General features: G+C 37.0%; 1 protein-coding gene across 2 annotated transcripts in view; it reads left to right on the forward strand.

Annotated features, from left to right (window-relative positions):
- Positions 1-19733, forward strand: part of CHM (CHM Rab escort protein) — a 256180-nt gene that overhangs the window by 64293 nt on the left and 172154 nt on the right. The window contains exon 3 of one of the 2 annotated variants that reach the window (XM_004378872.2): positions 19529-19601. The exons of the other annotated variant lie outside the window; for it this stretch is intronic. Coding sequence (XP_004378929.1) covers positions 19529-19601 — 73 coding nt within the window. The remainder of the gene's footprint in view (positions 1-19528; positions 19602-19733) is intronic. 2 annotated transcript variants of the gene reach the window in all.

Raw genomic sequence — 19733 nt, forward strand, 5'->3', positions numbered from 1 at the left:
TGTTAACCAATGTCATAAAACAGCATGTGTGTTACTGTTACATGAGAAACTATCTGTTCTGTAAGCCTTCACCTGAAGTACAATAAAATATTAAAAAAAAAAAAAAACAAAAAAATGCACTTTGAGCACTTTTTATTTGCATGTATTGCATCTTCACTTTGTGTAGATTGATTTATTACTTTTAATCTTCTGTCGTTGTTTGTATTTAAACACCACTTAAGTGATGATGGTTGATGGTTCTGAAGTGGCCCAATATAAAATACTAAGTATGACTTTGTTGATTTGTAAACAATATCCTAGCCATCACTATGCACAGCAGCTAAGCTTGTTCAAAATAGTGACTTCCTTGCTGTGTTGCCATAAATTCCTCTAGACAGATTTAAACTAAAGTTCACTTCTACCAGGTTGTAATTGAAGGAGCTCTATTTTTGTGTGCAAGCTATATGTCTCAATAAATGTAAAATATGTGGTTCTTTTTAGGGAGTAGATTTACTATAGATATTAACGAGCTGTTGACATGTGAAATTTGAAGAATAGATGTTGTAATTTAGAAAAGTAATTTGTAATTCAAAATGTAGAGATTGGTATTTAGTTTAGTATTGAAGTTGCTAAAAAGAGATGCAACAGGACCAGAAGTTTATACTTGAGCAAAATCTACTTTTAACAATAATTGTTCATCTATCCAGCCTCCATCTTTTTTTCGCAATCATATGTATCATTATTTGGTTTTATTTTGTTTCTTATCAGTCTTCACTTTCTACTATAACTACTTCAGATAAAGAGAGAAAATAAACTAAATCATTTAAAGTAATGATGTTATTTTACTGAATTCATTAATTTTTGTTAGATTCTTTATTAAAAAGATTGTATTTAATGTTTGGGGTCTTTAAATCTCATTATACTGCATATTTAGTGGATTTATGATGTGGGCCCAAATTAGTGTCATAAATACAGCTGTTGATTTTTAAAAATCTTATATAATAGCAATATTATTATTCTGAAAAGTTGAAAACATTGTTCTACTTTAAAAATTTGATCATAAACACTTTTTTATCTAAGTAATATTATCTTGTGGGATTAAGACTTAATGTCACCATTACTTGTCTGTCAGTTTCTGGGGTAGGTATCTCTTTACTCTGACAAAGGAATTTTTTTTCTTTGTAGTTAGGAACTGTATCTAGTTAGGAATTATTTAGGAATTGGGATAATAAGCAATGACCATTTTTCTTTGTCTCTGGAGTAGTTTTTTGTTTGTTTGAAAGAAATCTTTTTTTCCTAATCATAAGGATATACATATGCTTGTCATAAAATTCGAGCAATATATGTGTGTGTACACATATAAATATATATATGTATGAAAAATATAATTTGTTATTCCTCCCACATACCATTCTCCAGAGACCACTAATAGTTTGGCATATTCTCTTTGAGCAAAAGGATAAAATGAATTGAATTGATGAGGTGAAAATATGCCATAATAAGCCCTGGTGGCACAGTGGTTAAGAGCTCGGCTGTTAACCAGAAGGTCGGCAGTTTGAATCCACCAGCTGCTCTTTGGAAACCCTAGGGTTCTACTCTGTCCTGTAGGGTTGCTATGAGTCGGAATCTACTCAACGACAACGGGTTATCACCTCTGTGTCTTTCCTCACTCTTTTCACGTTTAAGAATATTTTTTAGTAATAATAGGTTGTTACATTGTGACACTAATAGGGATAGGACAATAACAGTTTTTTTTTAAAACAAATAAATAGTTGACAAAAATACAAAACTATTAGTCAAAAGGTTGGCAGTTTGAACCCATCCAGAGATGCCTTGAAAGACAGGCCTGGTCTGAAAAGTCATGCCTTAAAAACCCAACAGCAATTCTACTCTGTACACACGGGGTCGCCATGAGTCAGAATCAACTGGACAGCAACTAACAACAACAACAGGAATGTATTAGGAAAATCTAGCCCAGTCTGTTTCTTGGGAGGTATAGAGTTATGCCATTTCAAAGTATAGCTTGAATCTCCAGTGTACCTGGAGCCAATATAATATTAGAATTTCTGGTAATTTCCTCACATTTCAGGGCTTTCTGTGGTCGGGCTGGGGTAGCGGTGGCAGGCTTTCTTTGCTGTTTCTTTACCACAGACTTGACATGGTAGTGTATCCCCTTTTCCTGTATGTCTTTGTTCATTATTATGTTGTGGCGCTGAGGTGGGAGACCCTAAATTTTCAAAAATTGTCACTTTTCAAGAAATATACACATTATAATCAGAAACCAGTTATAAAACTAAATGAGATTATGTGCTTTGCTAGTCCCTGAGTATGGAGAGGTGAACAAAACAGACTATTATCCTTGCCTTCATGATGTATCTTGGAGCCTAAAAAGAGAGATAAACATTAAACATGAACAAATTTTATATTATAAATTGTGCTATGAAGGACAAAAAGGGGGAGTGCTACAAGAGCATAATAGGGACATCATTTAGATTTAGGGGTAGGAGGGAGGGGTGGGTGGGAGTAGCCACTATAGTCCCTTATTGACTTCTTACTGTGAGTTTAGAACTTCTGTGAGGATCTTTGGGAAACACTGGTGGTGTAGTGGTTAAGAGTTCAGCTACTAACTGAAAGGTCAGCAGTTCAAATCCACCAGGCGCTCCTTGGAAACCCTATGGTGCAGTTCTACTCTGTCCTGTAGGGTCATTATGAGCCTGAATTGACTCGACGGCAATGGTTTTGGTTTGTTTTTTTTTTTTTTTTTTTTGGTATGAGGATCTTTGAGAGCTAGCATCATTTTCTCCCTTAATTCTTTTACAGAAAGAATTACTTGATCTCTTACTGGAGGCAAATTTTTGTGGCTTAATAAAGCTGTACCTGATTGATTCACCTCAGAAATTGCATCTGTAGTTGTCTGTCAAATCAATTTTATGGCCTTTTTCTGCTCTGGAAATTAACCATACATATGTAGTTTTAGGTGAAAATTTAGGTCTGATGCCCTGCTTTTGTAATGAAAGGACGAACTGTTCAGTGATTATTAGCTTTAAAAAAAAAAGAAATCAGTATTGAGTCAAACGCTTCTCCCACCATTACATTTCCTTTCAGAGGCTTTTAGTTTGTAGAAAGTGAGGTCTGCTTGTTTATCTCTTGTTTAAGGCAAAAATAAAATAACAGCCCTTTCTGTTCTACAGAAATACTCACATATATATGTGAATAGTTACAAGGTAGCTCAAAGATAAGTGTTTGAAAACTTTTAGATTCAGGATTACCATAGAGGGATAGGGAAATAAAAGACAACATGATCTCACTTAGAAGAAAAAATTTTATTGTTATCCTCTTCTTATTTAGATAAAGAAAGAAAACTGTTTTTTTATAAGAATGAGAAAAATGTATAAAAGTATCAAAGAATCAAGTGTCATGCTAGTTTTCTTCTCTTCCTTTCCCATGTTGAAAACAGGTTTAATGATGTTTGTGACACTAATTTATGAGTGAAAATAGTTTTCATTTGCTTAACCTAATTTAGTACTCAAGACACTGTATGCTATTAAAAACCCATGTGATGTAATAATAATAGCTACTGTTTACTGAGTATTTTTTTTAACTGGCTAGGTATTGAACATGCCAGGGGCCGACTCTGTGGCAACTAACAACAACAACTGAATATTTGTTTGACACTGTGATATGTACTACACAAATATTAATTCTTATTACATTCATCTACAACCAAAAACCCAAACCAAACCTGCTGCCATCAAGTCGATTCTGACTCATAGCGACCCTACGTATTATTTCCCTCCTTTTAGAAATGAGGAAAGAAACTCAAAGAATTGAAATAACTTGTCCAATGTCACATGTCTCTTGAGAGGAATAAACCAAGAAAAAAAACAATCCCGTTGCCATCGAGTCGATTCCGACCCATAGAATCAGTATTTAAACTCATGTCCATTTGATTGCAAAGCCTGTGCTCTTTTTACGAAGATGTAAGGTAGGATTGTAAAACAAACAAGCAAGCAAGCAAATAAACAAACACTGGGCTTTGGTGGTCAAGAGAGCTGGTTCAAGTCGTGACTCTGTCACTAATTAATTATGTGACTTGTGTCTTTTTGCTCAACTATAATACTGATCTATTTTACAGACTACTTTGAAGAGAAATTGTGAGGGTCCAGTTGGGATTCACATAAAAAGATGATGTGTAGCAAGCAATGCCTGACAATAAAATGTAGCAGGTTTGCCAAAGGCTTTTTCTTTGTAATCATCAGAAATACGGTTGGCCTCTATTTTGGAGGGCAGAGAGGGAAAAAAAAATCCTTGGAAGCAATTTTTGAATTTTTATGGTTTTGAAACAGAAACATTTTATCTTCAAGTCACTGAAAGCCATGTGACGGGTGCTTCATTTGCAAATGACAATTCTTGCATAAGGATGTTTTGTTTTATTTTGTTTTTTTCCCCAAGAGAGGTCAAACAGAGGCTAGACTGATTGAGTCAACTCTTTGGAGAAATCATGAAGCATCAGCAGCTTCTCTAGATATTACTTTGACTTCTTTTTCTTTTTTCAGTGGGTTTGAATTAGGGTAGCTTTCACAGGAACTATCCATCTAACTAGAACAATACACGGAAAGAAGTACTGAATCTACATATGCGTTTTTTCTCTCCCTCTGCCTTCCTCCATCCCCTTCCACTTGAGTAATTTTTCTTCTTAGATTTTTCTGCCTTTTTTGACTCTTTGTTTGTTTGTTTTTACTTTGAAATGGCAACTATGGCTACCAGCTTCTAGGTCTTTGAAGAATATCAGTCAGCTTCACAGCTGGAAGAAGAATGATCTAGGGCAATAAAGCTTAAAGCTTTCCCTGTCACTCTTAATTTCCTCTTTTTTCCATTAAGGAAAAAGGAGTTCTCTTGCCTTTGCATAAAAAACAAAGGATTAAATTTAAGTGATTTGAATACTCTGAAGTAGAAGATAAAAAAAAGAAAACCCATTGGCCTATAGGCCAGAGTAGAACTGCCCCCACAGGGCTTCCAAGGCTGTAAATCTTATGGAAGCAGACTGCCACATCTTTCTCCCATAGAGCGGTCGGTGGATTTGAACAGCCAACCTTTTGGTTAGCAGTCGAGTGCTTAACCACTGCGCAACCAGGGCTCTGAAGTAGAAAGTAGGGAAGATAAATGGGAGAGAGAATCAGCAGTCCTTAACCCTTTGGTGTCTCAGTTATGTCCTTCTCTCAGCTGTGTCTCCATTCTCACCTGTCTCTCTTCCTTCTCAGGGTTATCAAAGAACCTAGCAATGCCTGGCTGGCATTGTACTGTGGAAATTGCCAGCGAAAGGGCACTGAGGACTCCTATTCTCCTGTTTCTACACTTTGCCAGGAAAGGATGATGATATAACTTAAAGTGTGCTGAGCATTGCTTTAAGTGCCTTCATCTCTGTGTTTTACAGATAAACTGAGGCTTTAAAAGACTAACCTCTGAACTTGGAGGTCATGCAGATAGTAAGAGGCACAGCTGGGATTGGAACCCAGATCTGTCTGATTCTAAAACCTCAATTAATAGCAATGCATTACTTTCCTTGTTGTCGTTGTTGTTAGGTGCCATTAGGTTGGCTCTGACTCATAGCGACCCTATGTACAGCAGAATGAAACACTTCCCGTTCCTGCACCATCCTCACAATCGTTGTTATGCTTGAGCCCATTGTTGCAGCCACTGTGTCAGTTCATCTTGTTGAGGGTCTTCCTCTTTTTCGCTGACCCTCTACTTTACCAAGCATGATGTCCTTCTCCATGGACTGATCCCTCCTGATAACATGTTCAAAGTATGTGAGACGTAGACTCACCATCCTTACTTCTAAGGAGCATTCTGGTTGTACTTCTTCCAAGACATATTTGTTCATTCTTTTAGCAGTCCATGGTATATTCACTATTCTTCACCAACACCACAATTCAAAGGCATCAGTTGTTCTTCGGTCTTCCTTATTCATTGTCCAGCTTTCGTGTGCATATGAGGCAATTGAAAACACCATGGCTTGGGTCAGGCCCACCTTAGTCTTCAAGGTGACATCTTTGCTTTTCAACACTTTAAAGAGGTCTTTTGCAGCAGATTTGCCGAATGCATCTTTTGATTTCTTGACTGCTGCTTCCATGGGTGTTGATTATGGATCCAAGTAAAACAAAATCCTTGACAACTTCAATCTTTTCTCCGTTTATCATGATGTTGCTTATTGGTCCGGTTGTGAGGATTTTTGTTTTCTTTATGTTGAGGTGTAATCCATTCGGAAGACTGTGATCTTTGATCTTCATCAGTAAGTGCTTCAATTCCTCTTCACTTTCAGCAAGCAAGGTTGTATCATCTGCATAACACAGGTCATTAATAAGTCTTCCTCCAATCTTGATGCACCATTCTTCATAGAGTCCAGCTTCTCAGATTATTTGCTCAGAATACAGATTGAATAGGTATGGTGAATGGATACAACCCTGACACATACCTTTCCTGACTGTAAACCATGCAGTATCACCTTATTCTGTTTGATGGACTGCCTCTTGATCTGTGTACAGGTTCCTTGTGAGCACAATTAAGTGTTCTGGAATTCCCATTCTTCGCAATGTTATCTATAATTTTTTATGATCCACACAGTTGAATGCCTTAGCATAGTCAATAAAGCACAGGTAAACATCTTTCCGGTATTCTCTGCTTTCAGCCAGGATCCATCTGAAATCAGCAATGATATCCCTGGTTCCACATCCTCTTCTGAATCCGGCTTGAATTTCTGGCAGTTCCCTGTTGATATACTGCTGTAGCTGCTTTTGAATGATCTTCAGCAAAATTTTACTTGCATGTAATATTAATGATATTGTTTGATAATTTCAGCATTCGGTTGGATCACCTTTCTTGGGAATAGGCAGAAATATGGATCTCATCCAGTCGGTTAGCCGGGTAGCTGTCTTCCAAATTTCTTGGCATAGATGAGTGAGCACTTCCAGCACTGCATCTGTTTGTTGAAACATCTCAATTGGTATTCCATCAATTCCTGGAGCCTTGTTTTTTGCCAGTTCCTTCAGTGCAGCTTGGACTTCTTCCTTCAGTACCATCGATTCCTGATCATATGGTACCTCCTGAAATGGTTGAATGTTGAGCAATTCTTTTTGGTATCGTGACTGTCTGTATTCCTTCCATCTTCTTTTGATGCTTCCTGTGTCATTTAATATTTTCCCCGTAGAATCCTTCAGTATTGCCACTCGAGGCTTGAATTTTTTCTTCAGTACTTTGAGCTTGAGAAATGCCGTGCGTATTCTTCCCTTTTGGTTTTCTATGTCTAGCTCTTTTCACATGTCATTATAATACTTTCCTTTGTCTTTTTGAGCCACCCTTTGAAATCTTCTGTTCAGTTCTTTTACTTCATCATTTCTTCTTTTTGCTTTAGCTACTTGACATTCAAGAGCAAGTTTCAGAGTCTCTTCTGACATCCATTTTGGTCTTTTCTTTCTTTCTTGTCTTTTTAATGACCTCTTGGTTTCTTCTTGTATGATATTCTTGATGTCATTCCACAACTCATCTGGTCTTCAGTCATTAGTGTTTAATGCGTCAAATCTATTCTTGAGATGGTCTCTGAATTCAGTTGGGATATATTCAAGGTCGTATTTTGGCTTTCGTGGACTTGTTCTAATTTTCTTCAGTTTCATCTTGAACTTGCTTATGAGCATTTGATGGTCTGTTCCACAGTCGGCCCCTGGCCTTGTTTTGACTGATGATATTGAGCTTTTCCATCGTCTATTACCACAGATGTAGTCAATTTGATTCCTTTTTATTCCATCTGTCGAGGTCCACGTCAATTATTACCATGAATTAAATGTTCAAAGATGACCAAGCTGCTGTCCTTGCCCTTAAGTTGCTCTTAATCTAGTTGGAGGAAACATTCATGCAATCTATTTACAAGACAGTATGACAACGCTTTTATAGAAGTATATGCAAAACTATGGAAGCACAGAGATCAGTTCTTCTGATTATGTATTGGAGAGCTGAAGGCTTCACAGAGGAGGTGATACTGGATTTGAGTAGTTCTCACTGGTTTGACTAGTTCCATCACTAGTGCTGTGATGGAATAGCATTTTAGGCATAAAACCAAAACCAAACCCACTGCTGTTGAGTCAATTTCCGACTCATAGCGACCCTATAGAACAGAGTAGAACTGCTCTGTAGCGTTTCCATAGCATGCCTGGTGGGTTCAAACTGCTGACCTTGTGGTTAGCAGCCGAACTCTTAACCACTGTGCCACCAGGGTTTCCTTTTTAGGCATAAGCAGTAGCATTAATAAAAGCAGAGAGACATGCAAGCACTTGGCTCACTCAGGAAATGTTAAGTGTTTGGATGTGGTTGATACATTGGATGTATGACAGAGAAGGGCAATGACCAGAGGTAAAGCTGGATAGTTAGGCTGGCATTAAGTTTTTAAGGGTCTTGTAGCTGTGTAAGGATTTTGGATTTGGCTTTAAAGGTATTCAAACCAAAAACCAAACCTGTTGCAGTCAAGTTGATTCTGACTCATGGCGACCCTATTGGACAGAGTAGAACAGCCCCATAGGGTTTCCAAGGAGCAGCTGTTGGGTTCAGACTGCCAACTTTTGGATTCACGGCCAAGCTCTTAACCACTGTGCAACCAGGGCTCCTTAAAGGCATTAGTAGACCATTAAACATCCTTAAGCGACAGAATGTCATAATGTGGACTACCAAGACCCAATCACAATAGCAGCAGTGTGGAAGTTGGATTGGAGGAGGGAGAAACCAGAGGCAGGGAAACCTTTGAGGAGGCAACAGACAAGATAGGAAATAGTGAAGGACTGAACTAAGGCAGAAATGATAGCATGGCAAGGATATATGGGTTTTGAGAAGTTAACTAAAATTGACAGGTGAGGGGAAGAATGATGAGTGAGTTCAAGATTTTTTAGTATAGGCGGCTGTAAGAATGTTGCTAACATGTATTGAGATGGGGAACCCAAGAGGAAGACCAAGTTGGGGGTGGGGGACAGTTAATACATTTGTTTTTTGGACATGTAGAGATTAAAGTGCATCTTGGATTTAGTGAAGAGAAGTTTCCAATAACTTGGTAACTTATAATCTGTATTTTCATCTGACTAGAAATAGTTGAGTCTAGAGCTCCTCAGAGGGGCCCCGACTGGAAATACAAATTTGTGTGTTATCAGCAGAGAAGTAATAATTGAATCAGTGGGAGTTGATGAGATCATAGAGGCAAACAAGAATTGAGAGCAACTTTGTATATTACCTGCTCATCTTACCTGGCTTGGTTGTCTATAGATTTGAATGGGTGGACTAGTGCGGAATGACTAATAAGCTCAAACATAGGAAGGTCTCTGTCCAGCCCTAACAACTGGGAACACCACAGCCCGGCATTTCTTTCTGATCAGCTGATCTGACTGCCAGTGCAACTTCCGGTAGCCTCTTGGGACTCTTTTGAAACCAAGTAAGGGCTTACTTAGCCTTCCCCTCAGAGTTTATGATAACATCTGCATACTCTACCATAGAGGCCCACCTTGCTTTGCCCCAGAATGAGGGAATGGTGAAAGAAGCTCAGCTTTCTTGTTTTTCAGCTATCTGGAGCTTTTAGAAATGAGAATTTTTGTAAGGGGTAAGTCTAGTATATTTCCTGGCCTGTTCTATTATTTATGAACCAGGAAGTTAGAAACATGTCACTCTGTAGTACCCACTGCCATCGAGTCGATTCCGACTCCCATAGTGACCTTATAGGACAGAGTAGAACTGCCCCATAGAGTTTCCAAGGCTGTAAATCTTTATGGAAGCAGACTGCCACATTTTTCTCCCGTGGAGCGACTGGTGGGTTCAAACTGCCGACCTTTTGGTTAACAGCCGATCACTTTAACCACTGTGCCACCAGGACTTCTCTCACTCTATAGTACTCCAACCAAATCTAAATGCAATAGAGCCTCTCTTAATGTACATGGTATATTGTATCAATAATAGCTGGCAAATAGATGCTAGTAGACGTTCCTACCCTATACATAAAGATACTTGGGAATGCTAAATGTGAGATATGCAATAAACTGGTTGTGTTTTAGGTCTTAGAAATGAAAAATCCCTCCAGTTCTGACATTAGAGTAAATGTAGTCATGAAGTTATTACCCCATTTTCATTATTCAGGTGAATTGGAGAAGCAAAACAAAAATTAGCGTTTCATCTAGTGTTTGTAAACATCCTGCTGCCTTTACTTAGAGTGAGATTCCAGGATTTGCATTATATACTTATGTTTATAATTTAAAGATTTTAATTAGAAAAGCCTGGCAATCTACTCCCGAAAATCAGCCAAGGAAAACTCTATGAATCACAATATCCCATCTGCAACCAATTATGTGGATGGTGCAGGACCAGATAGTCTTTTGTTCAATTGTGCATGGGATCGCCATGAGTCGGGGGCAGCAGCTGACAACAACAATAACAACTTTGTAGGTCGTAGTGTTGCATCATGGAAAGAGCATAGGCTTTGGAGCCTGACAAACCCTGGGCTTAAATCCAGGTTTTGCCATTTCCTTGCTGAGTGAGTTAGACCAGATACTCAACTTGACAGGTTTTGTTTGTTTGTTTTAATTGTAAAATGGGGATAATAATAGCACTGGTCTCTCAGGATTCTTGTGAGGATTAAGTGAGTGAATGCAAAATGCCAGGCTCATCAATTCTATGTTCTTCCTTCACCCTAATATGAATTAGGCCATCATTTTTCAAAGTATGTTCCATTTTACGCCAGTCCCTCAAGCTGCTTTTTCAAAAAAAGTGTTCATTGGTCAACACTGTAGTTCTCTCTTGGTGAGTTACAATAGACATTAACATGTTTAACAGTGCTGGGCAGCCCTGACATAAACAAACCAGTTCAACTTTAACTTTTTTAAACTAGTGTTTTCCCATTTTGTCATTTTACCTTTTTTTTTTTGGAGGTCTTAGAACACCTATTAATAGCCTGTGTTATTGATGAATTACATTTTAGAAGAGGTGAATTTAGTAATCATGGCCAGGTGCTTTTCAGCATTTAGCTACTACTGTGATATTGTGTGGACTCGAAATGATGCTAGCCAGCTTAAAAATTTGAAAATTTGTATATGCATTGGACAGGATTAAAGTTTAGGGGAACTGAATCTTAACTGCAGTTCTCCTATTTGTAGTTGTTATGTCCCTGAAGTAGTGATTTAGTCTCTATAGGTCTCAGTGTCCTCATCTATAAGATAGTACCCTTTTTTATCTCTCTCACTAGATTGCTAGAAGAATTCATGGAAAAATATTTGTGGAAACAGTTTGGAAAATTAAAAATGCTGTCAGTGGAAGGTGATATTACTACTACTCCAGGGAAAACATTTGTAGGAGCAGTGAACATAGAATAAGGGATCTAGGAGCTGAGATGTGCTGCTTTCTTTTCCATTGAACAAGCTTGGACCCCACTGACTACCTGCCTAAAAATATTTTCAACGTTTGAGTCTTTCAGTAATTAAACCAATTCCCAGATAAATGTGCCTGGGTGTCAATAGCCTCATCTTTTGTCAAGGTTCTTATACTTGTTTACAGAAGCCACTTCCCAATCTGAGATGTAGTTTAGCATCATATAGCTATCTATACCTGTTGCTGAATATTCACTACTGAATTGTATTATGAGGTACAATGGAAAAGAAGATTATTAGGATTTAATTTATAGGCTCTAATTAATAGGCTTAATGCTCAATCTCCTCATATGGTTCAACTTTCTTTCTGTCCAACTATAATATGTTTCTTTTCTGTTAGTAGACCTTAATTTTAGCAAAGGAATGTTGCTATGAAATAAAACACTATGTGAAGGATGAGAAATATCTTGAGTTACTATTTCAATACTATCTTTTTTCCTATTGTTTTATTGCTTGTTGTTAATGGAAACAGTTGTGTAACTCATTTCCTTACTGTGTCCAGAAAAACTTTCATGGTACTCTAGTGAACTTTGTGAGACTTAAAAAGGATTAAAATAATGTTTTCTGCAGTTTTAAGGTCAATATTTTACACAGCAGATAACTTTACCTCAGCATTGTGATTATTGAGCTTTTCTACCTTTGAAAATAAGAATGTCCCATTTGTTATTTTTACTATTTTAGCTGAAAATACTAGGTCACTTTCCTATCTTGGAACTCTAGATAGCTTTATTTTATGTTTGCTGTTTAAATACTGACAGTACTCATTTTCTAGTTCCACAGAGACCCTGGTTTAAGGAAGTCTTTTTCAGTATATAAAACAGTGTTCCTGGCAATAGAGATAAGCTTCACCCTTCATTGTAAACTACTTCTTCTTTACTTGATTACAGAGGCAGTTGTGACACAAAGTTGGCAGAAAATGTTCAGTGCCCTTAAAAAAAATTCTTTTTTCCGTCAAGAAGTTCTCAGTTTGTCCTTAAAATAAATCGCATCTAAGGAGTTTTAAAAATAAAATTAATAACCTAGCCTTATTATTCCCTACAGAAGCAGTTTTAAAGACGGTGGAAATAGTATTTTGTAAATAGAATTTGAATGTCAGAGTTCTATTTCTTTAAAAATAAATTTTGTTAATTAAAAAAATTTATTGTGTTTTAAATGAAAGTTTATAGTTCAAGTTAGTTTCTCATACAAAAATTTATACACATGCTGCTATGTGACCCTAGCTGCTCTTCCCGTACTGTGACAGCACACTCCCCTTTCCACCCCAAATTTCCCATGTCCATTCAACCAGCTCCTGTCCATTTCTGCCTTCTCATTTCGCCTCCGGACAGGAGCTGCCTGTATAGACTCATGTATCTACTTGAGATAAGAAGCACACTGTTCACGGGTATTATTTTATATCTTATAGTCCAGTCTAATCTTTGAAGAGTTGGCTTCGGGAATGGTTTTAGTTTTGGACTAACAGAGCGTCTGGGTGCCATGTCTTCTGGATTCCCTCCAGTCTCAGTCAGACCATTAAGTCTGGTTTTTTTACTAGAATTTGAGTTATGCGCCCCACTTTTCTCCTGCTCCATCGGGAACTCTCTGTTGTGTTCCCTGTCAGGGCAGTCATTGCTGGTAGCTGGTGTCATCTAGTTCTTCTGGTCTCAGGCTGATGGAGTCTCTGGTTTATGTGGCCCTTTATGTCTCTTGGGCTAATATTTTCCTTGTGTCTTTGGGCTAACATTTTCTTTCTGTCTTTGGTGTTATTCATTCTCTTTTGCTCCAGGTGGGTTGGGACCAGTTGATGCATCTTAGAAGGCCGCTCGCTAGCTTTTAAGACCCCAGACGCCACTTACCAAAGTAGGTTGCAGAACATTTTCTTAATAAGCTTTGTTAGGCTAGTTGACCTAGATGTACCCTGAAACCATGGTCCCCAGACCCCTGCCCCTGCTACTCTGTCCCTCAGAGTGTTTGGTTGTAATCAGGAAACTTAGTTTTTGGTTTAGTCCAGTTGTGCTGACTTCCACTGTAGTGTGTGTTGTCCTTCCCTTCACCAAAGATACTTCTTGTCTACTATCTAGTTAGTGAATACCTCTCTCACTCTCTCTCCACCCTCATAACCATCAAAGAATGTTTTCTTCTGTGTTTAAACCTTTTCTTGAGTTCTTATAATAGTGGTCTCATACAATATTTGTCCTTTTGCGACTAATATCACTCAGCGTAATGCCTTCCAGATTCATCCATGTAATGAGATGTTTCATGGATTCATCGTTATTCTTTATCACTGCGTAGTATTCCATTGTGTGAATATGCCATAATTTGTTTATCCATTCGTCGGTTGATAGGCACCTAGGTTGTTTCCATCTTTTTGCTATCGTGAACAGTGCTGCGATGAACATGGGTGTGCATATATCTATTTGTGTGGCGGCTCTTATTTCTCTAGGAGATATTCCAAGGAGTGGGATTGCTGGATCATATGGTACTTCTATTTCTAGCATTTTAAGGAAGCACCAAATCGATTTCCAAAGTGGCTGTACCATTTGACATTCCCACCAACAGTGTGTAAGTGTTCCAGTCTCTCCACGACCTCCCCAACATTTATTATTTTGTGTTTTTTGGATTAATGCTAGCCTTGTTGGGGTGAGATGGTATCTCATGGTATTTTTGTTTTGTATTTCTCTGATGGCTAATGATTGTGAGCATTTTTTCATGTGTCTGTTAGCCGCCTGAATGTCTTCTTTGGTGAAGTGCCCGCTCATATCCTTTGCTCATTTTTTAATTGGGTTATTCGTCTTTTTGTTGTTGAGGTTTTGCAGTATTTTGTAGATTTTAGAGATTAGATGCTGATCAGACTTGTTGTAGCCAAAAATTTTTCCCGGTCTGTAGGTTGTCTTTTTATTCTTTTAGTGAAGTCTTTTGATGAGCATCAGTGTTTGATTTTTAGGAGCTCCCAGTTAGCTAGTTTCTCTTCTACTGTTTGTGCATTGTTACTTATGGTTCATATTGTGTTTATGCCATGTATTAGGGCTCCTAGCGTTGTCCCTGTTTTTTCTTCCATGATCTTTATCATTTTAGATTTTATATTTAGGTCTTTGATCTATTTTGAGTTAGTTTTTGTACATGGTGTGAGGTATACATCTTGTTTCAGTTTTTTTGCAGATGGATATCCAGTTATACCAGCACCATTTGTTAAAGAGACTGTCTTTTCCCCAGTTACTGGACTTTGGGGCTTTGTCAAATATCAGCTGCTCATAGGTGGATGAATTTACGTCTGGATTCTCAATTCTGTTCCATTGGCCTATGTATCTGTTGTTGTACCAGTACCAGGCTGTTTTGACTACCGTGGCAGTTTAATAGGTTCTAAAATCAGGTAGTGTGAGGCCTCCCAGTTGGTTCTTCTTCTTCAGTAATGCTTTACTTATTCGGGGCCTCATCCCTTTCCATATGAAGTTGGTGATTTATTTCTCCATCTCCTTAAAAAATGCTGTTGGAATTTGGATTGAGATTGCATTGTATCTGTAGATCACTTTGGGTAAAATTGACATTTTCACAATGTTGAGTCTTCATGTCTGTGAGGAAGGTATGTTTTTCCACTTACGTAGGTCTCTTTTGGTTTCTTGCAGTAGTGTCTTGTAGTTCTCTTTGTATAGGTCTTTCACGTCTCTGGTTAGATTTATTCCTAAGTATTTTATCTTATTGGGGGCTATTGTAAATGGTATTGATTTGGTGGTTTCCTCTTTGAAGTTCTCTTTGTTGGTGTAGAGGAATCCAAATGATTTTTGTATGTTTATCTTGTATCTTCATACTTTGCTGAAATCTTCTATTCGTTCCAGTAGTTTTCTTGTGGATTCTTCGGGGCTTTCTGTGTATAAGATCATATCATCTACAAATAGAGATACTTTTGCTTCTTCCTTACCAATTTGGATGCCCTTTATTTCTTTTTCTAGCCTAGTTACTCTGGCTAGTACCTGGAGCACAATGTTGAATAAGAGTGGGATAAAAGGCATCCTTGTCTGGTTCCTGTTTTCAAGCAGAATCCTTTCAGTCTCTCTCTCCATTTAGGATGATGTTGGCTGTTGGCTTAGTGTAAATGCCCTTAATTATGTTGAAGAATTTCCCTTCTGTTCCTGTTTTACTGAGAGTTTTTATCATGAATGGGTGTTGGACTTTGTCAAATGCCTTTTCTGCATCAATTGATAAGATCCTGTGGTTCTTTCTTTTACTTATGTGACGGATTACATTGATTGTTTTTCTAATGTTGAACCATCCCTGTATACCTGGTATAAATCCCACTTGGTCTTGGTGATTTTTTTTTTTTGATATGTTGTTAAAAATAAATTTTAAGAAAATGTTTTTGATGGGCTTTAATTTTTACTATTTCTATTACAGTATTGTTTCAGAGAGCATATTAGTATGTCATATTGATTTTTTTCTCTTTTCTTTTTGTCATATTGATTTTGATACCTAAAGTTCTGGCTTCTTCTTTAAGAGATATTATAGACCGTATTTAGAACCATACAGACACCAAAATGAATTTAGTCAAAATCTATGTTGGTTTTATAGTTAGCTTACTGATAATCATGTTACCTTCTTTTGTCAGAAAGACCACAGTAATGAAAACCATGTTTCACCTTTTACGTACATAATTGGGTGAGATCATCAGATGCTGATGTTAAGAGCACATCAACAGGAAAAGTTAAAAATGGGAGCTGCATGGAGAAATACTAGAACCAGTTAGCTCTGTCATAAACCATATGACGAAGTATAGGGGGAAAGAATAGATTTTGACCACGAACTGACCTCAAATCATGTAATAATGGAAAGAAACTGTGTGTTGGTCTCATCTTGGAATTTTCTTAGGCTTTAGATAATGGCAGAAAATACCTCGGAAATTGACACATAGTGGCCAGTGTTTGAAAACTCATGTTAAATTTCTTTTGGTTTTCGAATTTTTTATTATGGTAATTTGCAAACATACAGAAAAGTTGAAAAAATTATACTATGAACATTTAAGTATCCACTACCTATTTAGAATTAGCATTTTGTTATATTTGCTTTATCACATAACTATCCATCTATTCATTCTTTTACCCATCCATCATTCCATCTTATTGTTTTATGCATTTCAAAGTTGTACACATCCAGTAACTTCACTTCTGAACATTCAGCATGCAAATCATTAACTAGAGTTCAATATTTATTTATAGTTTTTAAGATAAAATTTGTATATAATCAAATGCACAGATATTAAATGTTCCATTTGATAAATCTTGACAAATGCATATATTTGTGTAACTTACAACCTTATCAAGATCACTCCAGAAAGTTCCATTATGCCCATCTACAGTCAATTCCTGCTCCTCCCCCCACACTCAGAGGCAACTTACTCTTCCGATTTTTTTAACCATAGATTAATTAGTTTAGCTTATTCTAGAAGTATATATACGTGAAATCATATAGTATGTACTCTTTTTGCATAAGGCTTCTTTCACTCATCATAATATTTTCAAGATCCATCTCTGTTGTTGAATGTATCAGTCATTCATTCCTTTTCATTGCTGAATAGTATCCATTGTATGGATATTCCGTAGTTTATCCATTTTCCCATTGATGGATATCTGGATTGTTGCCAGTTCAGGGCTATTGTGAGTGAATAAGGCTGTTATGAAAAGACTTGTACAAGTCTTTTTCTGAACATATGCGTTTTTTTGTTTATAAATACCTAGGAATTGAAGTACTGGGTTGGAGAGTAGGTGTATGTTTAGTTTTCTCAGAGACTGCCAGATACTTCATAAGAAACTGCCAGACATTTTTGCAGTGTTTGTACCAATTTACACAGCTACCAAAATGTGTGAGAGTTTCAACCATCCATGCCAACACCTGGTCTTGTCTGTGTTTTTAATTTTAGCCATTCTGGTGAATGTGTAGTCATATCTTATTATGCATAGCTAATGATTAATGATGTTGAGCACCTTTTCATGTACGTTAAAAAAAAAAAAAAACTTTGTTGCCATCAAGTTGGTTCTGACTCATAGGAACCCTATGTGCCTCTTACCCATTAGTATATCTTCCTTTGTGAAGGGTCTGTTCACATCTTTGGCCTATTTTAAAAGTTGAATATTTGTTTTATTTGTGAGTTGAGAGAGTTCTTTATATATTCTGGATACCAGTCCTTTGTCAGTTATGTTTTGTGAATATTTTCTCCCAGGTTGTGGCTGGCCCATTCACTTTTTTTTTAATGATGTATTTTAAGGAGATGGTTTTCATTTTGATGAAATATAATTTATCAGTATTTTTTGTTGCTGTGTGTGTCCTGTCTGAGAACCCTTTGCCTACCCAATGTTAGATTTCTAATACAGGTTTATTACTTATAAATTGGTGTATCTACTTATAAAAATTTACTTAGATCTTGATACTTTCACCCATTTGTCAGTTCTACTCACTTATGACCTGAGGGAGTATTAAAATAAATCTAAATGTCTCAACAAAAAATAAAGCTATATAGAGACAGTGGTTTCAAACTTTTTTCCAACATCCAAGATATTTTCCAGTTTTGATGAGTGTTATATTTAGAGAATGGAAAAGGGTAGCAGAAGTGTATTATTCTCAGTGAAAGGAGAAGAGGATGTAAGTTGCTGTGGACAAACCACAGTTGTAACATCTCTCTCTTTTCTCTTCTCTCTCTTCTTCATTTCTGTCGTTGCCCATCTTTTCCTTCCACAGTTCTCTCTGACCCAAGAGATCACAGCTTTCCATGCCTGATTCCAACATGTTAGCAAGGGGTGCCTATCTAGAATTGCTAGTATAGCTGAAATTCTATCTAAATTTAAGAACCAATTGTAGCTTCTAACAGTGCATGAATTTACATTGTCCCTGAGACAGCTCTCAGGTTATAAGTAAAATAGTGATCTGTATTGATAAATCTGCTTTCGCAGGTGTTTGATTTAACTATTTTTCTCTGTTAGAGCAAAGCAGTGATTACTGGTAATCTACTTGAGCCTAAAATCTTATTATTCCTCAGGCTCACATCAACAGTTGATAGAGGCAAAATACATTAGAGTTTTGAGAGGCTATCGGTAGTAGCATTTTGGTTGGGTCATTGTGGATATCATATTAAAGTTTGTATTTTCTATTTCACTTTAAAAAGAGCTTTTATACTTTTTAAAATTTCATTAGGGAAAGATATAGAGAAGCAGAATAAACACAAAACCAAGGAAGAATTTCCCCTCACCCCAGAGGATGTTGTAGATTGGATTGGGTGTACTTTGGGGTTCGTCATGCAAAGAGTCAATAAATGTGAATAATTTTGCAAAGATTGGGAAGCCTAATATGCAGTGCATGATTGAGAGTTCTGGTTGCCAAAGATCTCCTACTTAATGTAGTTAATCAGACACCCAAATTCTGTAAGTTTTATCTGATTCCACTTAGGAAACCTCTGAGTTCTCTGAAACAGAGTAATCTTTTCAGGACTGTGGAGTGAAGAGTGATAGCTAACCCAGTTATTAGAAGGGATCTTGTTCACAAAAATCTTAATGTGAGCAACTGTATTCAAAATCTATATTTATTTTTTGGCCCTGAAGCCTAAGAATGGCACAGGACATTCCACTAAATCTAGAGTAGCCAATTATGTATGTGTACATGTATTTTTTTTCACGGGGGATGGGTTTACTGCTGGTGGTGGTAGATTTTTTTAACTGCATGTAGAAAAGTTAACTGTTTTTGTTGGCTTTCTCTGAAACCTATCAAGTGTTTCTTCTAAGTCATTTTTGTTAACCCAAGAGTCGGATATGTTCATGTTACCACTCAATGCTCATATCAAGGTGTTCACAATCACATGATCAGTGGCACAAGATCAGTGGTGAAAGCTCTGTGGAGGCCAAAGTGATTTTTTAACTCTGTATATAAAGTTACTCCTTATAAAAAGTGACTTTTGGGATCTGAAAGGACCCCTTGGATTTCAGTCTACTACTTCCCCCAATCTCTACATCCCATTAGGTGTGCTTTTGGACCCTGAAGCAACAATATTAGAAAAAGAAATGAGTTTAAAGATCATAGATGGTTTTTTGATGAAGATTGGTGACTTGGTTTTATACCCTTTTCTTCACTTTTATTTTTTATTGTCATAGACGAAGCTACTATGGAGGAAACTGGGCCAGTTTTAGCTTTTCAGGACTGCTGTCCTGGCTAAAGGAATACCAGGTAAATTTCTGACCTGATCTTTTAATTTGCTAGGTTGTATTTTGTGTCACATAATAACTCTGTATTGAAGAAAGCCCTGTATTATAGGATTGGTATCTTGTTTTATTCACTTATTTAATAAATATTATACAC

Source organism: Trichechus manatus, unplaced genomic scaffold (assembly GCF_000243295.1).
Source record: "Trichechus manatus latirostris isolate Lorelei unplaced genomic scaffold, TriManLat1.0 scaffold00060, whole genome shotgun sequence".
Classification (NCBI taxonomy): Eukaryota; Metazoa; Chordata; class Mammalia; order Sirenia; family Trichechidae; genus Trichechus; species Trichechus manatus.